Here is a 23,891-nt window from a genome sequence, read left to right as displayed (position 1 = left end):
ATAGTGTTACTGGGGCGGAATAAGGGGAATAGCCCGCATTCGCCGAGGCAGATGGAGAACCGTCTAAAAACCATCTACAGAATGGCCGGTTCACCGGACCTAGACACAAATCCGCCGGGTCGATTCGTGCCGCGGACCCGGCGCTCCTTCCCGCCCGGAAAGCCGTGCGTTAGACCGCACGACCAAATGGACGGGCTTGTGCAACCCATACTACACCAGATCCAAGTGTTCTAACATTTCCTTTCTTCTGCAGCTACATACATACCCCGTAAGCCACTACATGGTGCACAACGAAAGCTACCTTCTATCACTGATGGTCATTTCCTTTCCTGTTAGACTTGCAGATGCAGCGAGGGAGAAACGACTGTGTGCTTCCACATGAGTGCTGATTCCTCCTTTATTCCCGGTCGTTACGTGAGATGTATGTTGGTGGCAGTAAGGTTGTTCTGTATTGTCGAAAATGTCAGTTCTGTAACTGTTTCGTAGAAAGAACGTCGTCTTCCTTCCAGTGATTCCCATATGAGTTCACAGAGCATTTCCATAATACTCGTGTGTTGAACGAACTTATTAGTAAGAAATCTAGTAGCACGCCTCTGAATTGCTTCAGTTATTTCCTTTAATACGTTCTGGTGGCCTATCCAAACACTAGCAATACTAAAGAATGGGTCGCTCAAGTGATCTGTACGTCGTCTGCTTTATGAAACGGGTGGTCAAAGAGTTTCCATTCGAAGGCCGTACAGTCCAGGATCGGTATGTCAATAAGGCAAAACCTCCGTGAACTTTCATGCAATCATCCCACCGACGGACCAGGATGAAGATACCCTTTTGGTAAAACGCCGTGTCCTGCTGCGTGAAGAAGCCCATAACTGTCTGCTGCACATTCCCGTCCGACAGGAATCGTCGACCATTCAAGGCCTGTTTTAAGAGGACGAAGGCGTGACAATCACATGAAGAGAGAGACCTGGCCTACAGGGCGGGTGCTCGAGTGTCTCGCACTCGGGTTGGCTCGCCTCCCAGGCCGGCCGGGGTCTTGTACCGAATCTCGACCAGCAAAGAACTAGGCGCGCCATTTCCTCAGACATACTGATTCATATACATTCTTCAATCTCCGATGAATGTCTACCGGCGTTTGTCCTTCGGTACTCAAGAAAAGAATAACACCACGTTATATATAAGAAACTATCAGCCTCGATTGCGGTAATGAAACCAACCTTTACCTAGGTTTCAGCCCAAATAATTGAGCCTTCTTCAGAAGATACACCTGAATCTATAATTTATCTAAGAGGGCATGGTCTAGAAATAAAACTAAAACAGCCTGAATAGGCGTAGTCACATTTTAAAAATGAGGTACTTAAGTACTAAGTCAACACCAAGACTTGACTTAAGCTCTGGCGTGCGCCTCGTGTCCATGGACGCCGTGCGGTGGGCCTCGGGAGCTCACGTGAAACTCACGTGAGTTTCACGTGAGCTCCCGAGGCCCACCGAACGGCGTCCATGGAGACGAGGCGCACGCCAGAGCTTAAGTCAAATCTTGGTGTTGACTTAAATTTTCTTAAATGTGACTACCCATATTCAGGCTCTTTAAGTTTTATTTCTAGATCATGCCCTCTTAGACAAATTATACATTCAGGTATATCTTCTGAAGAAGGCTCAACTATTTGGGCTAAAACATAGGTAAAGGTTGGTTTCTTTACCACAATCTAGGCTGATAGTTTCTTATATATTAGTTTATCACGAATGCTGACTGGGCTGCAACGTTGAAAGTACAAAAACACAACGTTAGTCCTGTATGGACGCATTTGGTGTAACGTGCCATAGTTCACGTTTCACCATTTACCGCACACACGTCGGAATGTACGAATGCTATACAGATCTCTTGCCTACATGTCTTTGCTTATAAACCCGCATCAGAGTCAAGCTACGTTCCATATACGGTTCAACAAAGCCCTCAAACAGAAACTTTTTTGATTGCCCCTCGTAGGAGAGCAGCACTCCCCTAGAAGTCTCCCAATAAATCGAAGTTGTCCATTCGCCCTCCCTACAAATGTCCTTACCTTTTGTTCCATTTCATGACGCTTTGCAACACTGCGCCCTGCATATTTAATAAACGTTATAATGTCACGTAGGACATTACAGGAATTATTTTTCCTACTCGTCTGCATTAACTCGTATTTTCCACATTCAAAGCAAACTGTTGTTCATCTGGCGAAATAACGGTGTGGCCAAGCAGTTCCAGGCGCTTCAGTCTGGAATCGCTATGGTCGCATGTTCGAATCCTGCCTCGGGCACGGATGTGTGTGATGTCCTTAGGTTAGTTAGGTTTAAGTAGTTCTAAGTTCTAGGGGACTGATGACCTCAAATGTTAAGTCCCATAGTGCTCAGAGCCATTTGAGCCGCTTTTTTTTTTTTTTTTTTTTTTTTGACCAAATAACAATTCTGTCCACATCACCCTGCATCCTGTATCCTCCTACAATCACTCACGAACGACACTTTCCCGTTCACCACAGCTTCGTCAGCAAACAGTCATAGATTACCGCTCACCCTATCCAACAGATTGTTGGCATATACAGAGAGCATAAGAGGCGCCATCACATTTTTCTGGGAGACCTATGGCAGTACCCTTACCTCCGATCAACACTCGCCGTCCTAGGCAATGTACTGTTTCCATTAGTGAGAACCTATTCTTCATGCTAGCACTTCCGTTAACAGACTGCATTGCTGCCCCGTGTTAAAGACTTCCTCAAAGTCGAGGCATACAGAATTTGCCTGTGGCCTTTCTTTCATGGTTTGTAGGCTATCAAGCAAGAAAAGGGCAAGCTGAATTCTGCAGCACGAGTGATGCTATCTAAATCTGTGTTGAAGTGTGGATAGAAACTTTTCTCTCTCAACGGATATTCAGATACGGATAAGTCGACAAGAGGATACGGAGCAAAAAAGGTCTAATGAACTTATGCCCGGAAAGACATAGTCTGCATGCTAGAGACCATTTCGTCAATCATTCTTTGTTCCAGACTGCGGCCTAATACGCGCTGTACCATGCAGCCACAGTTAACAATATGGAAAGTTTCCTCCTAGCCTAGAGGGTGATACTGTTCCTCATGCGTCATGCCCTAGAGCCCTCTCCTGCCATAGTAATTGGTAATATTGTATCCAACCGTAGCGGTCGCGCGGTTCCTGACTGTAGCGCCTAGAACCGCACGGCCACCCCGGCCGGCCGCAGGTTCGAATCCTGCCTCGGGCATGGATGTGTCTGATGTCCTTAGGTTAGTTAGGTTTATGTAGTTCTAAGTTCTAGGGGACTGATGAATTCAGATGTTAAGTCCCATAGTGCTGAGAGCCATTTGAACCATTTGAACAACGCACAGAAGGTTCACACAAACATACGAAACTGTTAGATAAGTCCTTCTTTTGGATGTTGTTTCGCGTGTCACGTTGGCTTGAATATCGCTTATATCGTCAAAGTCTTGATCCTTGATGTGAATTTCAGCACTTCGTCGTTCTGAGGTAGGTTCGTATTGATAACAGTCTCGCCACCCACTGGGATGTTTCCCAGAAAAGAACTGTCTGCATTTTGCGTACCGGTCAAGTCGCAACAGGCGTTCACGTGTCGTGGTTTTTGTTCGGGAGTCTTGAATAGATTTGGAGATGTTGCTCCATTGCGATTTTAAAGCAACGTTGACACACTAGGCCAGTTTGTACGTTACGTAAACTTGCCTGCTCACAACTGACAGTTCTAATCCACACCTACTGTTTGTAGTTGCTAGTTCAAGCTGTCACCGTAGTTATTGCACTGACTGTTTATTCGTCAGGAATAAAACCAGTCTCAGAACTTTTTGTAAGGACCTTGTATATCAGCGAAACGCACATATCTCTTGCTTCGGAGTATTTAAAAAGAGACCCACAATGTAACTTTCCATTCGCTGGACATGTCAACAACAGTTCATTTTAATGAGCTTTTGGATTAGACATACTTTGAGAGGTGGCCGTATGAGCAAAAACAAACTTTCATCACTCTTAAGATTTACCACATTACAAGATATGAAGCAACTGATATTACTGTAACAATAGACGATGGGTGCAGATACGCAGACGTACTTCCGCTATCGATCCTCCTAAAATAAGCTGACCTTCGAGCCTTTCCTTTGTTCCGTATACTTGGACAACGACGTAATGGAAGCTTCCGATGACTTCGTCTCCGGTAGATGCTTTGCGGTTTGACTCTCTTGCAGCAGCGTCTGGAGAAGTGAGGTCTGCCTGTCTTGCCTGGGAACAGACAGTTGCCGCCAACAGCTTGGAGTTGGTAAGAAATTTTTCCGTAATATTACCCGCATTGTGAAATGACCTTCAGCCTCTCTCTCTCGTTTGAGCAGGCGGGAATTTAAGAGCCACGATTACTTTCCGTGTTCCCTGCCAATCACCGAATCTTCGTCCATTTTGGTTTTCTGGGAGCACTCTGACAGTATTGGAATGTTGTTCCGTGTTTGAAGGGTCAGTCCCTTCTGTACGTATCCTGATTCCCTTCCATAATTGTCGAGCGAAATCAAGTTCATAGTTTGGACAAATTACTGATGTTGTATCAAAATTTACATAACGGTCGATGAATAACTCACTTCTAGTGCAGGCACATTCTTGCTTGTCGTCTCTTTCTTATGCTGCTTAGTTGTTTATTTCATCCGAGACTTTGGCTCTGAGCACTATGGGACTCAACATCTTAGGTCATAAGTCCCCTAGAACTTCGAACTACGTAAACCTAACTAACCTAAGGACATCACACACACCCATGCCCGAGGCAGGATTCGAACCTGCGACCGTAGCAGTTCCGCGGTTCCGGACTGCAGCGCCAGAACCGTACGGCCACCGCGGCCGGCATCCGAGACTTTATCTGTCAATTGAATCATGCTTGGTCTTATCCGAAAGCAATTATGACAAAAAGCTATTCTGGTAGCTGGAATCGGAGGTTTCTGGTAACCCTGCCTTTCGAGTTCTTGTGGTGATACTTCCATAGAAACTTTCAAACCCGAACATACCTCTTTATTTCTAACCGAGAAGTCAGATACCAGTTTTCATAAATGCAGCTTCAAATGCCCTAGTAGTTCTTTTATAATGATTTACTTTCAAAACCAAATACTTTTACCCACTACTTCACCCTCTTCGGGGTTGAATTTGTGAAACATGTATTTTTTTTTCTGATTGGGGAGCCAATATTAGTTTTCGTAGTTCTAGCTTCAAAATTGTTTTAACAACGCCATATTTTAAAAAAAAACTTTTTCATCCCCTGTTTTACGTTCATAGGGGTAGAATTTCGAAAAATCCTTTGTTAAGCGATGCCTATAGTACAAGATCAACACCCTCTCCAAATTTCAACTTTCTGTCTATAGGCTGGTCGATGATAAGTCAGTCAGTCAGGACATATATTATGCAGATGTCGTACCTGGAGGCCATGTGATCTTCCACTTTTTTCATTTCATTGTTTTCATTTGTGTTTTAATCAAATGGTTTGTTCGTGCCAGATGGTTATATGGGATCAGTGCTCCTGATCACAGCGTGCGTGATTAGCCAAAATCGTTGGTGTATCAGCGCAGACTGTCCAGCTTGTGTACAGGGAATGATGTACCAATCGTAGCCATACAACGCGGCATAAACAAAGTGGCAGGATCCTAACCGAACCGACAGGCACCGAACACGATTGTCACCCCTTGTTACTTACTGTCGGTTTCACGGGTACTAAAATACTTGGTAGGGATCATGGTTTGCTGCGCAGTTACCAGTTGTAATAACGACAGCAGATAATCTCAGATTCATGCCCGTGTATGAGTCAAACATGTATACATCGTGTGCCTATAAGCTTCAATGCAGTGCGATGTGGCGAGAGGGTTCACGGTGACTTCACAGCACACAGCCCGGGGTCAAGGAGATATAAGGGCCCTGTAACGAACTTATGACGTCACACTAGTCAGCTCGTCCGCCACACTTCGTTAGGCTCCGTACACAGTCCACGGGAAATGAATATTTAACTGAAAAGGCGCCCAATAAAGGCATTAATTTTGTCTTGTGCTATTGAGAACTTTCCAGCATTTAAATACGCAGTCAAGAGTTACTAAATTCGTCTGAAATAGCTACCCGCGGTAGACGGCAAGTGGCAGTGGTTTTAAGACCTGTAGTGTCACGCGCGCTGTGGCGTACTCGTCACGGCCTGTCTTCCTTGTGCGCCTCGCCACAGCTCGCCTGCACGCGGTCCCTACCGTGTATCTTAGTATCTGTGGTCGGCTTCAAACCCATCAGGAATTACTGTTATCAGTAAATGTAGATCCGTCTTAACCAGTTTCCGAGAGATATTGCGTAGGGAACTTCATGTAGTAGACGTTTGGAGCCAAGTACCTCGCGGAAGTCCATTTCAGTTTGGTATCTCTACGTAATATAACCATCAGAGAATGCCCTCGCCCACATATGCCATACGTAAAGAAACTTGTGAAGTCTCTTCCTCGGCTAGTTGAGGACATTGACAAGGTGAGGCGGTATTAGCGGGACTAAGGTTGCCAGGTCAAAAAATAGAAAAGCCGTCTTCAGCGTTATATTTAGCAGGACATTTTGTCCTAAAAGCTGAGTTACCTATTTGAAACATAAATACAGTTAGCTGATACTTTGAATCGTGCATTAGCAATCAATTAAGGTATTTTTTTGTGAGATCAACCTTCTCATTTATGACAGCAACGAAGTTCTCAGTCTTCTGTTTAACATAACCTAATGTCAAATAAAAAATCTAAAAGTTCTTTACTAAACAAAATAAACAATTCTGCAGTCTTCTGAATCGAAAACGAAAATGTACTGGATAACTTTGGACATTTCAGTTAGACTTATAAATACAGTACCATAATCAAATAATATATCCCATTTCAATCTACATGTGAAAAACTTTATTTTTCTTGGAAATAATTTCGTGAAGCTCTTGACAGGATAATTTTAAATTAAGGAGTAGTATGACCTTTGTGACTGTGCCGGTTTGCCGGCCGCAGTGGCCGAGTGGTTCTAGGCGCTTCAGTCCGGAACCGCGCGACCACTACGGTCGCAGGTTGGAATCCTACCTCGGACATGGATGTGTGTGCTGTCCTTAGGTTAGTTAGGTTTAAGTAGTTCTAAGTTCTAGGGGACTGATGACCTTAGATGTTAAGTCCCATAGTGCTGAGAGCCATTTGAACCATTTGAACTGTGGCGGTTTGAAATTTGTTGCCTTCCATTGTCCATCGGGCGTTAATGAAAGAGAACACTCCTTCGAGATTGGCATTGTGGCTTGAAATTGTAAAGTAACATTGTGTCAATTTCAGTAATTCCAAGTAAAACTCTTCATTATGCTGTAATCTGAAACAAGCTGTCCACTTTTCATGAAGACGTGTCGGATTGGCACAGGACTGTTCGGCACGTTCTACTTTGCCTCGCTCGCTCTGCGCCTGGAATGATTGTAACAGGCTCGTTCGGCCTACTGAGAAGAACATGGGACGGAAAAAATAGCATTGGTTGGTATGTGTGTATATCTTTACGGTATATCTTCTTATTCCTACTCACGGTTATTTCTCGAGCTTACGTCATTATATTGGAACGGGTCGTAATTGTGCGTTCTCTTTTTCATAGGTAAAACTAACAAAAACCGGACACGCCGGGCTTCTATACGAAGTGAATTTTTCCACCGGGTATTTTCGGACATAAGTTCATTAGATCTTTTTTTTACGTATCCCCTCGTCGATCAATCCCTAGAGTCTGTACACGGTAAAAAAATCATCCTGTATGTTTGGCCGAACACGACCGTAAAAAACCGGACACGTCCAACTAAGGTCGGACACCTGGCGACCCTATGCGGGTCGTATCCCGAGCTTACGTCATTTGTTGTCCGGTGCAGAGCCGTACAGAAGGGGTGGCGGGGTAGATTCCGCCAAGGGCGCCGCCACAAGGAGCCACAAAACCGACAGAAAACAAAAACAAAGAAAGATGATATAAGAATTACTGCCAAGGTACGTGAGTTGTCCTGCCCACCCTGATCCAGTCTCCTACCGATGAGAAGAAACCTTTCTTCGGTCCGCGGTGATTAGTAAACCACGCTGTTGTCACAGTGGCACTTCGTCCAAGCACCATCATAAAAGAACGACCACTTCCGAACACACATCTACCGCTAACCTGGTTATGAGGAAACAGTGCACTTGTTTCGCAACGCTGCTTCCTACTTCTGCTGTTCCCAAGTTTCGATTGCTTCGTTTTGCTATGTAACTACACTAATGGTCATTAAAATTGCTACACGACGAGGATGAAGTGCTACAGACTCGAAATTTAACCGACAGGAAGAAGATTCTGTGATGTGCAAATGATTAGTTTTTCAGAGCATTCACACAAGGTTGGCGCCGGTGACGACATCTACAACGTGCTGACATGAGGAAAGTTTCCTACCGATTTCTCATACAAACAGTAGTTGACGGCGTTGCCTGGTGAAACGTTGTTGTGATGCCTCGTGTAAGGAGGCGAAATGCGTACAATCACGTTCCCGACTTTGATACAGGTCGGATTGTAGCCTATCATGATTGCAGTTTAACGTATCGCGACATTGCTGCTCGCGTTGGTTGAGATCCAATGACTGTTAGCAGAATATGCAATCGGTGGGGTCAGGAGGGTAATACGGAGCGCCGTGCTGGATCCCAACGAAATTGTATCACTAGCAGTCGGGGTGACAGGCATCTTATCCGCATGGCTGTAACGGATCGTGCAGCCACGTCCCGATTCATGAGTCAACAGATGGCGACGTTTGCAAGACAACAACCATCTGCACGAACAGTTCGACGACGTTTGCAGCTGCATGGACTATCAGCCCGGAGACCATGGCTGCGGTTACCCTTAACGCTGCATCACAGACAAGAGCGCCTGCGATGGTGTACTCAACGACAGACCTGGGTGCACGAATGACAAAACGTCATTTTTACGCATGAATCCAGGTTCTGTTTACAGCATCATGATGGTAGCATCCGTGTTTGGCGACATCGCGGTGAACGCACATTGGAACCGTGTATTCGTCATCGACATACTGGCGTATATCCCAGCGTGATAGTGTGAGGTGCCATTGGTTACACTTCTCGGTCACCTCTTGATCGCACTGACTGCACTTTGAACAGTGGACGTTACATTTCAGATGTGTTACGACCCGTGGCTCTACCCTTCATTCGATTCCTGCGAAACCCTATATTTCAGCAGGATAATTCACCACCGCATGTTGCAGGTCCTGTACGGGCCTTTCTGGATACAGAAAATGTTCGACTGATGCACTGACCAGCACATTCTCCAGATCTCTCACCAACTGAAAACGTCTGGTTAATGATGGCCGAGCAACTGGTTCGTCACAATACGCCAGTCACTACTCTTGATGAACTGTGGTATCGTGTTGAAGCTGCATGGGCAGCTGTACCTGTACACGCCAGCCAAGCTCTGTTAGACACAATGCCCAGGCGTATCAGGGCCGTTATTACGGCTACAGGTGGTTGTCCTGGGTACTGATTTCTCTGGATCTATGCACCTAAGTTACGTTGAAAATGTAATCACATGTCAGTTCTAGTATAATATATTTGTCCAATGAATACCCGATTATCATCTGCATTTCTTCTTGGTGTAGCAATTTCAATGGCCAGTAGTGTAAAAAATAATTCAAGAATAAGCCTTTTGTGGCTGATGAATACTATTAGCCAACAGTGAAAATGTAAATACGATGAAATAAATGTCTGTTAACTATACCGACCACGCTGATAACGAAAATGACAATGAAAAACTCAAAATAGCTTTCGTCTCCAACTTAAAAGAGGAGGGTGCATTTAATTGTATTTTATTAGCATTCATTGTCAGTCCCTTTCCATACAGGATTCGAAATCCCGCTGATGGTGATGAAGTTTCAGGCAATTGTGCATTTTGTAGCTATTTTTAACCCGGGCTCGTAGTAACAGGGGGAAGAGGAAGGGATGATCTGCGCATATTTCCTTTAAGCCTATTTTCAGTCTATTCCAAGCTGTGTTCTATTCGTCTGCTGGAAGAACATGTTACTGTAATGTACTTAGTGCGTGTGGTCGTTTCATTTCCTGTGATTCAATATGCGTCACAAATGCGTAAACAGTGTTGACAATTTCTGCTACGTTTTCGGACAGGCTACACTGAAATCGCAAACGAGGACAATGAAGTCGGATATTGGGACGGTGTATGGACTGTGCTTTGATTGTGAAATAGGGGACCAGCAAAAGCCCTGAGATCTTTATGTATGTTGCATATCTGGTGTCTCGAGTCTTCATTCCAAGCTGTATCGTAGATCATCTTGCATGGGTTTTGCTATAACTATGATCTGGCGAGAACCATCAAACCATGTGAATGCTTGTTACTTTTGTATTACAACTCCATTAACACATGGTAATTTCAGGACGTAAAAGTCTTCCTTCACATATCCTAACATATAGTCGATCATGCGACCAATGCCTCACGGAGAAAAGGACTGCCTGTTTGTTCTTCCCCCACCTGATTGCGATAGCGACGAGGGCAGTAGTGAAACTAGAGCGGAACCATCACCTTCCAAATCCAGTTCTTCGAAAGACCGTGATTTTGTATGTAATGATAAGTATATTGGCAACACAGTGTAAACTTGATAACATAGTGAGAGATCTGGAATTGCCGAAAGGTTAAAGCTGAACTGTTGCTGTCGAGACTTCAACAGTGGAATTGTCCTGATAATACGGTAAATGTGGCTGCGTTCCGTAACCACCATATGCCATTCTTTCTACTTTTCGAAGCTAAAAACAATTTGGTATTTTTTTTTAGTGACGTGCAGGAAGTAATGGCAACTGTGGGCACTGACTATTACGGTGATCAGTGGAGGCTGTTCATCGACTTCTCCACAGTAAGTCTCAAGTGTTTGCTCCTGCATAACGGCAACGTGTTATCATCGATTCTGATTGGGTATGTACCTTGCATGAAAGAAATGTATAACAACATATACATTTATATTTTGCAAGCCACCGTGAGGTGAATAGCGGAGGGTACGTCCCATTGTGCCAGTTATTAGTGTTTCTTCACGTTCCATTCACTTATGGAGCGCGGGAAGAATGATTTTTTGTATGCATCTGCACGTGTGGTAATTATTCTAATGTTATCCTCACAATCCCTAAGTGAGTGATGCATAGGGGATTGTAGTATATTCCTAGAGAAATCATTTAAAGACAGTTCTTGAAGTTTTGTTAACAGACTTTCTCGGGACATTATACGTCAGTCTTCAAGTTCCTTCAGTATCTCTGTGACATTCTCCCATGGATTAAACAAACCTATGACCATTCGTGCTGACCTTCTCATTATACGTTCAATATCCACTGTTAGTCCTATCTGGCATGGGTACCACACACTTGAGCAGTATTCTCAAACCGGTCGCATGAGTAATTTGTAAGCAATCTCCTGTGTAGACTGATTGCACTTCCCCAGTATTACACAAATAAACAACCGCCTCCTCTACCTGCGACTGAACCTACGTGATCATTCCATTTCATAACCCTACAAAGGGCTACTCCCAAGTATTTGGATGAGTTGGCCGATTCCAACAGTGATTCATTGATATTATAGTCATAGGATACTACTTTTTTCATTTGGCGAAGTGCAAAATTTTACATTCCTGAACATTTAGACCAAGTTACCAATCTCTACACCAGGTTGAAATTTTATCAAGATCTGACTGAATATTTATACAGCTTCGTTCAGATAGTACTTCATAACAGATAACTGCCTCATCTGCAAGGAGCCTGGTTTTACTATTAATATTGTCTTCAAGTCAATGTACGATATGAATAGCAAGGGTCCCAACACACTTGCCTGGGGCAGACCCGAAGTCTACATCTGACGATAACTCGCCCTCCAAGATATAATGCTGTGTCCTCGCTACCAAAAGTCCTCAACCCAGTCACAAATTTCACTTGATACCCCATACGATCGTACTTTTGACAATAAGAGTATATCCGGTGCTGAGTCAAATGCTTTTCGGAAATCAAGGAACACTGCACCTACCAGATTGCCTTGATCCAAGCTTTCAGTATGTCGTATTACAAAAGTTCGGGTTGAGTTTTACGTGATAGATGTTTCGAAATCCTTATTTGTTGGCATTGAGAAGGTCATTATGTTCAAGATGCTACTTTATATTTGAGCTCAGAATATGTTTTAAGATACTACAACAAATCAATGTCAAGGATATTTGACGGTAGTGTTGTGGATCATCTCTTACCCTCCTTGTAGACGGGTGTGACCTGTGCCGTTTCCCAAAAATCGGGCACGGTTTTTTGTTCTAGGGATCTACGGTAAATTGGAGTTAGAAGTGGGGCTAACTCAGCCGCAAATTCAGTTAGTATCTGACAAGGATTCCATTGGGGCCTGGAGCTTTGTTCCATTTTAATGGTTTCCGCTGTTTCTCTACACCACTGACACTAATGTTTGTTTCATTTATCTTTTTGGTGGTACGATGATTAAATTACAGCAATTCTCCTGGGTTTTCCTTTACAAAGGAACATTTTAAAACGGAGTTAAGCATTTCATCTTTTGTTTTGCTACCCACAATTTCAGTTCCTGTCTCATTCGCTAGAGACTGGACACTAACTTTGGTGCAACTAGCAACCTTTACATGCGACCAGAATTTCTTTGGGTACTGTGAAAGCTCACATGAAAATATTCTGCTGCGTAGTCGCTGAAGGCTTCACGCATTGCTGTCTTGACAGCCAAACTCGTTTCATTCGACATCTCTCTGTCTATAGCCATACCTTTTATTTTACAATTGTTATACAGCAGTCTCTGTGTCTTTAGAAGTTTCTTTAGAGTGATTGTGTACTATGTAGTGTTCCTACCATTATGAACTGTTCTACCGAGTACATATCTATCCAGTGCATCGTCAACTATTCTTTTAAATTTGAGCCAGAGTTCCTCAACATGCTCCTGCCCTGCGCTGAAAGTTTCACGTTCCTATTTGAGATATGACATTACTGGTTTTTTATTTAGTTTAATGAACATACATATTTTTATGCTTATTTAAGTTGTCCTTTGTACTCTGGTAACCATTGTTTCCACAACCGCGTCATGGTCACTGATACCAATTTCAATGTTGACTTGCTCAAAGATGTAAGGACTTTTTTTTTTGCATTAGATTCAGTGTACTTCCATCATGAGTGGGGTTCCTAAGTATCACTTCCAGGCAGTTTTCAGAGAAGACATTTAGTAAAGTTTCACAGGATGTTTTATCACGACCACCACTAACAAAATTGTAATTTTCCCAATTAATCGTTGGATGATTAAAGTCTCCACTGATGATTACAGTATAATTGGGGAGCTTACATACAAGTGAGCTGAGGTTTTCGCTAAAGTTTTCGGTTACATCAGGAGATGAGACTGCAGCTTCAATTTCTACCTCTGTCGATTTGAGTTTCTTGTCTACTGCGACAAATACACCAACTTCGTTTCCCGTTTGGCTATCCTTTCGATATACACTCAAATTTTCCCCAAAAATCTCCCTGCTGTCAATTTCTGGTTTCAACCATCTTTCTGTACCTAGTAAAAGTAATATGAGCTTCACCGCTTTTCATGAGCGCTTCAAACTGTGGCACTTCGTTGCGAATGCTTCGGCAGTTTACCGTTAGGATTTTAATACACTCACCTGTATGGGGAGGCATTTCTTACGATCTTACTCTGACACTTCTGGGTTTCCTATAGCTATCATGTCTTGATTAAATGAAGAGTCGCCTACTCTACAAAAGTCTTGTGTGCACCCCTCACACGGTCAGCTATCTGAGTAGAAGCGCCGGCCGCGGTGGTCTAGCGGTTCTACGCACTCAGTCCGGAACCTCGCGACTGCTACGATCGCAGGTTCGAATCCTGCCTCGGGCATGGATGTGTGTGATGTCCTTAGGTTAGTTAGGTTTAAGTAGTTCTACGTTCTAGGGGACTGATGACCACAGATGTTAAGTCCCATAGTGCTCAGAGCCATTTGATTTGAGTAGAAGCCTCTGATGTGTAGTGCACACCTGACCTATTTAGGGGAACCCTACAGTTCTCTATTCCATGGCGCAAGTCCAGGAAGTAGCAGCGTTGCTTGTCACAGAACCTCCGAAGTTTCTGGTTCAGTTCTTCCACTCGACTCACAACCAGAGTGCCACGATCAGTTTTGTGGACAACGCTGCAAGGCTGGTCTTCTCAGCCTTCGCTGCCAGTCGCTGGAATGACCCAGGAATGATCTCGGAGCCCAATCGACAGGCATAATTTGTTCCAACGTGGGCCACTGCCTGCGGTTGGTTGCACCCTGTTCTCTCAATAGCCGCCGGAATAGCCACTTCAACATGCTGAAGACATGAAACAGTTGTTATTACGATTGAACAATGACAAGCTTAAATGGCAGATTTCTGTTGCTTCTTGTGCCTGTGGGATAGCTGTGCCAAAGCACTTCATTATAAAAAGAAAGATGGCCTAAGCGCCAATAACTTGAACCAGGACCTCACAATGACATGCACGAAGCACTTGTGGAATCCAGGAACGTAATTCTCTCTGCTCTTCAAACAAAATTTTGCCTCTATTTGCCCTAAAAATTTCCACGTCTTAGTGACGCGAAAATAAAAGAAGGGATTTTCGTGGGTCCGTAGATATTCAAACTGCACGAAGATGTCCCACTTCGACTTCTTACCTTACAGTTGTGGTGTTGTAACCGATGACCACGGAGAACGCTTCGACCAGCAAATTTCGGGCATGGAAACGAGATACTAGGGAAAGTGAGTTGCATCAAAGATAGTCGATTACTGCAGGACACTAATAAGGGAATCACCGACATATACTACAAACGTCAAGCAAAGTGGTTGCCTTCCTCCGAGGGACAACACCGAAGCACATTTACGCATAAGCTTTTATAGACAATAACGTAAAGTTATCACAACTTCAAAACGTGACCTAAACTTGCATTTGCATTAACATTTTCTTTTTCAGTACATTCGGAACATAAAGATTAGCAGCTTTCATGCCAGTTACAGAGAAAAGTAAAATTTTGTTGGCTACTATGTAACATTACCGTAACCTTAAATAGATGTTCTGTATCTGATACGCCAAAATATAGTAGGTGAAGTAGATATATTGATGCAACAGAGCTAGTTATCGAAATACAGCTTTCAAGTTCCAGTCACGCTTATCATCTAGATATTTTGAAGATATTTCCGAAATACGACTTAAGAATTGCATATCTAACCATCTAAATAGCTTTGAGGATGTTTATGACATCAAAGATCTTAAAAAATTACTGAAGGCGGAGTGTGGGTGACAGCAGACAGGAGGACAGTCAAATCTGGCTTTCTTGTGGATACAACACGACACAGCTTCTGAACTTGATTTCAGTGATCTAATCGATGCGTTTGTTTCGCTCAGTGCAATGATTTACAAAGTAAAATTATATTATTTAATTTAATACACTCGCACAAGAGCTACATAAAATATAATGTCTTCGAATTTTTTATGTGAAAACTCTTCACGCTTTTCAAATAAAACAAGCGTTATTTAACATTCTACATCTTTATTCTTCATGTCTACAAATTTGCAGCTTTGCCTCAAAAGGGCTCCAAATTATAGCGTATAACGTGGTGGCGTCGACACGTAAAAAAGAGCGTGTTGATATCGAATTCGAAGAGTTCGTCCACATATGATGCAACCTCTCCTTCAGCATAACAATGCCAGATGACACACGAGCGCTGCGACATCCGGAAGAATCTGATGCCTTGGGTTCACTGTCATCGATCATCCTCCGTACAGTCCTGACTTGGCCCCTTCTGATTTTCATCAGATACAAAAACTTAAAGCACTCCCGATAACTTCACTTTGAAGCGGTGCAAGCAGAGACGAGGTTGTGGCTCCGACTTCTACCAGTGACGATATCAGCAAACTGGTTTCTCGTTGGGGGAAGTGTGTTATACATATGCAGAATTGAGGAATAAAGATATGAAATGTTAATCTTTGTTGTCAAACAAATTCTGAGGCATTACTTTTCTGCACGCCCTTGTATCATTTAACAATAGGGAGTAACGCCGTTTTTGCCGCTTTCTTGTTGAAACCAAAGGCGTTTCGCTTTATTTAAAAGTATCATCAGTGGTCATTGTAACAATTGTGGTTTTGTTTACATGTCGGTTTATCGAGGCCACAAAGAGTAAAAACTGTGACTGCGAGAGAGAGTCCTCTAAAACGAAAAGATAGCATTTCAATAGCGTCCTTTACTTTAAATATTTTAGGAAGTTCCTATAATTTGTAATTCATCGAATACTATGGTACATGTAATTTATTGAGCGCAATATTTTTCATCAATACAGATGTAATTTATTTTCGGTAATGCTAATGTAATTTTAAGGCGGATGGTGTGTGTGGGGGGGGGGGGGGATGAGGGGGAAGTAGACTGCAGTTCTGGCACTTCCGCCAGGGACGCATGACGACATTTACCCTCGTTCCTGCAGAAAATAGATAGTAAGACGATCAAAGACGTGGGCAGTAGAGACGGAACACAAAGTCTGATAGCATACGGATGTGAAAGGAAACGTTGTAATCATCGCTGGAACTGCATTAAGCGTACCCTAAATGCTACAAAACGTCCTCTTTTGTGGTTGTGCTCATTTTCACCTAATGTGATGCACACTGGGTAGATTTTTCACATTGCTTGAGTTATATGCATACTTTTGCTCTGTTCTGGCAGTGCAGTAGAATTTATTTGATTCAAGAACGTCCTATAGTCTTAATTGAAAATGCCAGTGGTAGTGCGACATTAGAAGCGTGTTTCTGTAATGTCGAAGTGAGCCCTATGATTTTAAAAGATTTTATTCGCAGGTAAATGGCCTTTTCTAAATAGACCTGAGAAATAATTAGATCTGCGTAGGGCAGCAGTCTAGAACACGAAATAACAACAAAGTTGTTTCACCGAGACCATACAACACAGACAACAAAATAGTTCAGTTTGACTCTTTCCCCATCGTTCACCGACAACCAACATTTTTGTACTTTCGAAATAACTTCAGCCTTAATTTTTTCCGTTTAACTGAAACTAAAACTTCAGAAAAAATTCAAGCAAAATTTCATTATCTCGTACAACAATATTCGGCGTTAGATTCACAACAATATGGTGACTAGGAGTTTTCTAGTAAAATTATTTCGATTGGATAGGATGGAATTCAAATTTAAAAATAATCTCCAGAGTACTTTCGTTTTGAGACGGGGAACAAACACACCAACAGTCTTAGTACTATCATCAGTTTGCCATTAGATACTAACTACGTATATTCGTACACTGAAAAAATGAGCACAAATCAAAGGCCGTTGCGCACTGCAACGCACTTAGTAGGGAAGGTTAAAAGTCTTTTTTTTTTTTTTTTTGGTTCTGTGACTCACGTTTTCAGATTAAAAGAGCAAGCTAAAGTAATAGAACCCAAATGTATTTTGCAGCCCTTTAGCACTAAGGTAATGGCGTGTGCCTAACTTTTCATATAAAAAAGAGGGGAGAAAGATGCTTCTGAACTGAATATTTTAAGACAAGAAACCAGTTTTCCCTAACCGCTCCGAACATCAGGCAGTTGCAACATTTTTCTTATGCAAATGCCTTAAGACAATATAAGATGCCGGAAGCATCCGGGTCAAGCACGGCTTAGTCAGGAATGTGGTTCTTAATAGGTTACCTTGCTTTATTTGTCACAATAAAAATACTGTTCTCAAATAATAATAATAATAATATCAGGAATTGATAAGATATCCACCTGGCACCTACAAGAAACCGTTTACTGAGATCTGCAACGAATTACCCTCAGGTACACCACGCCGTCAAAGGCGCACTGGAACTGCCCGATTAGTGATAAAATAGCATAGTGAACACATTTCCTGTGTCTACCATTCCAATATCACAACTTAATTAAAAATATCACATAATTTACGAATCGTGGAATAGCGGACGCCGTACTAGACGGGATAAACGAAAAGTCAAAAGATGATTTTGCGGCTAACATATAAGCTGTTTCACATGTTCTCGTAGGCGCATTCTTCCCCATTCCCGTATAAAAACTTACTCTTGTTGTGAAAGTTGAATCATTATACATTTTAATCGATGGACTTAAGGAAAGCGAATCATACATTATTCATAAGGACATTAGTCAGTTGCTTTGTTCGAGAACGTATCTAATGTGTTTACAACATTTTTTTACGTAGACAATATTCCTACTGCTGTTTTGGTGATTGATTCGGTGCTGTCCAAGTGAGCCTGGCGAAGAGCAACAATGATGTTATGAGTGAAGGTGAGTGTGTGAATTAACATGAGTGAAATGAATTGTGTGCAGATGTGATGAGATTTATGGAAGAATTAGAACGCAAACATTCTTTTCCTACACAATGAAAACATACAAATCTGTTTGCATTTTCTTAGAAGTGACATTTCTATATTATTATACAAAATTATCAAAGAATGAATAGTATAATAACGATAATAATATCAGAAATTCATTCCTTCAACATGCGCATCCTGTGTCATAACTATTACTCTATCGCTCTTAGCAACACATTGAAATAGTGAAAGACGATATTGTAGAAAATTGGTAAAACTGCATCAGTATCATGGACGTAATTTAGTATTAATTATGGATCACAATATTTTATGAGAGAAGTCAGTGGAACGACATTATCTAGGAAGAAATTAGAATGTGGCAAACGACGCCAGCACTTTTAACGAGCGCTAAGGTTACGTACATTACACATGTGCCGCATGCGAGCAAAACCAAGAGAGCAAAGCAATGTCCAGACAACAGACTGTTCAAATGTTGACAATGAGACGGTAATCGCCGACATAAAATATGCGTTACGCGAGTTAATGTAATTTGGGACTTTTCATTTCTTTTCCCCAGTAGTAGTTAGCTATCCATACCAGAGTATAGGTGGAATGGGAGTTCAGCTTTCGATAAAAGAGCAATTAATATTCATTGTTATTAATAATTACGACTTCCATTTCTGAGAAAAAAATGTCAATATTATTTTAATAATTTTGGAATCAACGTGGTAAAAATGAGAAATAAAAAAATTAAAACAAAAATCAAAAATTGTTTTTGTAATAATATTCTGTTATAAAATGTGATCTTCAAATATAGACAACTGTAATAGCATTAACTGACTGTACCCCTAGTTCTTGGACGAATATTTAATACATTGCAAATGGAAACACTCACGTACGAAACTGGTGTCTTAGTCTACAATATTTGTTATTTATTTCCCAAATCGTTGCCGACTATTACATCATCCTCAAATACAAAGATAAATATGTGGCGCAAAGAAATTTTTGCACGATCAAAGATTTTAAACTAAAGCATCCGATTTCCAAATGTGAAAATTGTTAATATTCTTAGTAGAAAATAAACTGAACTATAAATTTTGGTGACATGTTCCAAAGGTGTAATTTAGGACCTGTTAAAGACAAGATTATTTTATTCAGTCACACTCTTAGAACATGTCATCAAAGTTCATTGTTCAATTTTTTTCTTGTAAGAACAGTTGTAATCTGCTGGCTATTTCATTAGTTACTGTGTCACATATTTTATCTTAGTTAAATTATCTTACATGGCATTTTCACTTAAATAATTCCCCTCGTTTTATTCCCAAATCAAACGTCAATAATATTCATCGCTGAAAACAGAAAATCTATAGGTGCACTAGTTTAAAAATTTTTATCCTACAAAAATTTGACTGCGCCGCACATTTTTTTTTTGTTTTTTATCCAATGATGGCTAAACAGCCGAAAACATCTGTGAAACAAGTAATAAATATTGTAGAATATTACACTAGTGTCGTGTGTGCTTTCATTCACAACAAATTACAATAGCTACACAGTGTACAGATACACATACTATTCATACATTGCACGTGTATGATTTACGTATATTGACTTTATGAATGAGTGACTCTGGATTCAAAAGTCCGACCTTCAAAGAGACGACTTTAATTAAATTTCACATTAAAACGAATGTTGTTATTGTTGTTACGGTTTTGACCTGATCATAACAAAATGCTTTGACTGTTGTATTTGAGAGAAACAATAAAAATATACACAGTCTACGAGTTTAGATGACATGAACTTTACATGAGATTACCTAACCACACTAATATACGCAATAACTTATCGAATTGGTAAGTACGAGGACAGATACGGGAAGAAGATAGTTTTGACCATTTACCTTTCCTTTTCATATTGGTAGCATAAAATTTAAGTCTCTGGTGTACTCAGTTCCTAGTTACAATCACAGCCTCCCAAATCTTTAACGACATTAAAATAACCGCTTACAGAATTAATATCGTAAGAAATTTAGCACGAATCTATTGAAACATATTTGAATTTTTAAAAAATCCTACAGTAATAGCAGATACACGAGGGGACTTCAAAAAGTGAGTTACAGACTGTTCAGACAGGCTGAGTAATTTTTATTGAATGCTGCGCTACATTTCAAGGTGACAGACGCGTCATTTTTCAACAAAGTCACCAAGTCTCTGTAAACAGCGATCGGAACGTTATACCAATCGTTCATTTCCTCGCCGCTAGAAATCCACTTCTTGGTAACCACTGCACGAACGTCCTTTTCTCCCAAAAGTTCTTTCAGGTTACCCACGATGGAAATCACATGGATGTAGACTTTCGATTAGCATCATCCACATCAGTATAGCGTTGGTTAAATTGTTGGCATTATTTCGCTACAACTGGACGCCACTTTGCATTTGATTCATTTATCGCCATAATTTTACTGCGGATCTGTGCGACATTTAAGCGTTTTGTCCACAAGAATCGTACTGCCGCGCGTACTTCAACTTTCGAATACGTTTTCAGCTGGCGAGCCATTGCACTCCCTCATTGCGATGCACCAGAAACCTGTACCGCAGCCGAACTGTGTCTGCAGGAAACCAGGAACATATAGTCAGTTCCGACAGGCGCACTATTGTTGCGTAATAGTCTTAGCGTGGGACGTATATTTAACTTACTTTCGGAAGTCGCTTCGTACAGCAAGGGAAAAGAAAATCGGCTGTGACCTTTCCGAATGATCCACCCCAACATTCTTCTTGAGTGCTTTACGAATACCACCACAAACAACGTATCTGATCGCATATGCCGCATCAGGTGTCATCACTATTATTATCTGTAACTCATGCTTAAAGACTACAAATTGCTTGTGGGTTGCCTTAAGCTTAGTTGTGACGGGTGATCAGTATTTTTTTCTGGCTGCAGGAACTACGGTTAGCAGAAACATTATTTGTTCAAAAATATCAGTAACTCGCCCTGTTCCATATGGTAAACCATGAATAATGCCGGGGTTCTGTGCAAACACCATTAAGTTGACATTTCTATGGAAGTAGTCTCATATATACTGTCGCAAAATATGCCGCTAGGCAGTGACATCGTACTTTTACCGCTATGAATCAACCAAACATATGTGAATTTATATATGCAGGTAGGACATTAATGTAATAGCGTAACTTTCACGCAATGTCACGAACGAGATGAAATAAGATATTTTTAATTTTTATTTGTTCATCGACATTTAATTTTGTTCATACTGTGTCGATACGTCACATTTAATCTAAAATCTGTTGCAGACGATTTCCAACATTTTGTACAGGCTTTAACTTCTAGCCACTGAAGATGAGTACAAGCTCGTACAAGACAAGAATGGATAAAGAAAACAATTCTGTGGTTTACAATGAAACCACCCAAACTTTTACGTTAAATGACAGGGAAACCTCGTAAAACATGTCAGGATGGCTGGCAATATATTTGAGCCTCCGCCTCTGATGTACGTGCATACAAGACAAGTGTGTTCGACAGGATGGCTTGTTAGATTTCTTTCTTTATTTATTTTATCCCAACCAATAAGATGAAACACAAATATACGCCACTTAACTGATAAAATGTAAGACTACAAATCTTAGGCAACTACAGACTAGAATTTCGCAATCTCAGGAGCGCTGTTGGTAGATTGGTGGATAGAAGCAGTACTGTAAAAAGTAGGCCGAAATCAGTTCTGGTCAACTTTTACAAGAAACTGTCATCATATTGAAACTCCGTCTCTGGAAATTAGTTTCGCTCTTATAACACCAGAACAGATCTGACGGAGCGGCTTCCAGGTACTTCACTCTTTGTGGCCCTCAAGGAGTCTTCATCCACGTATCATTCATCTTTCCACATGCAAATTCTAGCACGTCACGTTTGCAGTATTGTTTAGGGTGGTAAAGGGGCGTTATGCTACGGAAACTGGTATATAGAAAATGTTCTTTAGTGCAAGCGTCAAAAACGTTTACCAATCATATTGTGACTAAAATATATCGGACAGTTCTGTATTAAAGTCAGAAAAATTTGACTTGACAAGGACACATTTGCATCTAGACCCCAGAAACCACTGAGCAGTGCTATGTTAAATGGTGTTAGTTATATCTGGCTCCGTTTTTGCTCTATTCGCAACCCACAGAATCGGTTACCGCACATTTCTGTATTCAGGTCAATTACTCCAATTGTATGTTCTTGGTCACCGTACAAATATGTGTTTAAGAAACCGTACGTTTCTCGCCATCGGACTTTATTTAATAGTTTGAAGTAAATAATGATGTTACGATTTGCGCAGCTCAGTTTTGTACTGTTTCGTAAGTCATTTGCACATGTTAAAGCTTCAGACGAATAAACAGTATTCCAGAACGAGAAACAGTTTACATACCTCTCTGTAGATAAGACAGAAACGGAATCGAAGGAGATGATAGAAAGTAATAACTACTCAATCATGATTCACTTATCTGTGGCAGAAGGAATAGTGACATATTAAATACAAGCGCTTCTGGCTCTGCAAACTCACTTTTCGCTCCTAACACTAATAACTATAACACATTTTCATAATTCTCTCGTCGTAATGCACTAATATGAAGTTTAGCACACTTTCGTCAGACGAAGCCGAATCCGCAGTGACACAGTTGTCGTTGAAATTCTTTAGGATTCATCGATCACGGCAGATTGATATAGAACATAGAAGCTAGTGAAGGAAAAGAGCATGAAGTTGTCACAAATTTTCAGCAGGAAAGCAAACAGCTGCGCTGATACCAACTAAACACGCGATGCGGATTAGATCGATGATACCAATACGTATGCAGCCACTGCTTAAGAGAAAGAGGTTCGTCGCTGACAGGACAATGCAGCCCGTATGCAGCCGCCGGCGCCAGCGTGACAGATGCAGGGGACATGTACCATGTGTACTCACGGTAGCGGCCGGCGCGACATCCTTATTGCACAGTAGCAAGCGTCATACTGGAGCCGCCCGCGTCAGTCCACCCGCTGTGAAGCTCTGGCCGCACGGCGCATGCGCGGGCTGTCAACCGCGGCGCTGCGGGAGGCGGCACTTCGAACCGAACGCTTGGTGACTCGTGTGCGAGCTGGGTGACTGCTGTGTTGAGGGACAGTCGATCGTCAGCCATACAGCTCAAACCACCAGGACTTCTCTCTCTCTTATTTATTACTTAAATCCGTTCACGTGAGAGGGATACGGGGGCAGTCATGTCACTACTCTCCAGCGAAGTGACATTACAACATACACGTATAACGTTCTTACAGTGAACAGATTAATATATATTGGGTGCCAAGCTAATAGAGTTTTTCCCTAAGTTTCAACAGAGACACATAACAGAGACTTTAATCATCAATGTGATGCGAATACATAGAAAGATAGGTCCCTTATCATTTAGCTACAAAATAGCAGGTCAGCAACTGGAAGCAGTTAATTCCATAAATTATCTGGGAGTACGCATTAGGAGTGATTTAAAATGGAATGATCATATGAAGTTGATCGTCG

The 23,891-nt window shown here is 41.7% G+C and overlaps 1 protein-coding gene across 3 annotated transcripts in view; it reads right to left on the bottom strand.

The window, feature by feature from the left end:
* LOC126266835 (uncharacterized) overlaps window positions 1–23,389 on the bottom strand; it is a 333,171-nt gene extending 309,782 nt beyond the window's left edge. The window contains exon 1 of one of the 3 annotated variants that reach the window (XM_049971398.1): window positions 23,291–23,389. In XM_049971398.1, coding sequence (XP_049827355.1) covers window positions 23,291–23,293 — 3 coding nt within the window. In that variant the 5' untranslated portion in view covers window positions 23,294–23,389. Of the gene's footprint in view, window positions 1–23,182; window positions 23,234–23,290 lie in introns of those variants that run through there. The other 2 variants (XM_049971399.1, XM_049971401.1) reach the window with 2 other exon arrangements.
* Window positions 23,390–23,891: the final 502 nt, after the last annotated feature.

Source organism: Schistocerca gregaria, chromosome 4 (genome assembly GCF_023897955.1).
Source record: "Schistocerca gregaria isolate iqSchGreg1 chromosome 4, iqSchGreg1.2, whole genome shotgun sequence".
In the NCBI taxonomy this organism is placed as follows: domain Eukaryota; kingdom Metazoa; phylum Arthropoda; class Insecta; order Orthoptera; family Acrididae; genus Schistocerca; species Schistocerca gregaria.
Note: the sequence above shows the minus strand (reverse complement) of the source record. Positions and strands in the feature narration are given on the sequence as shown.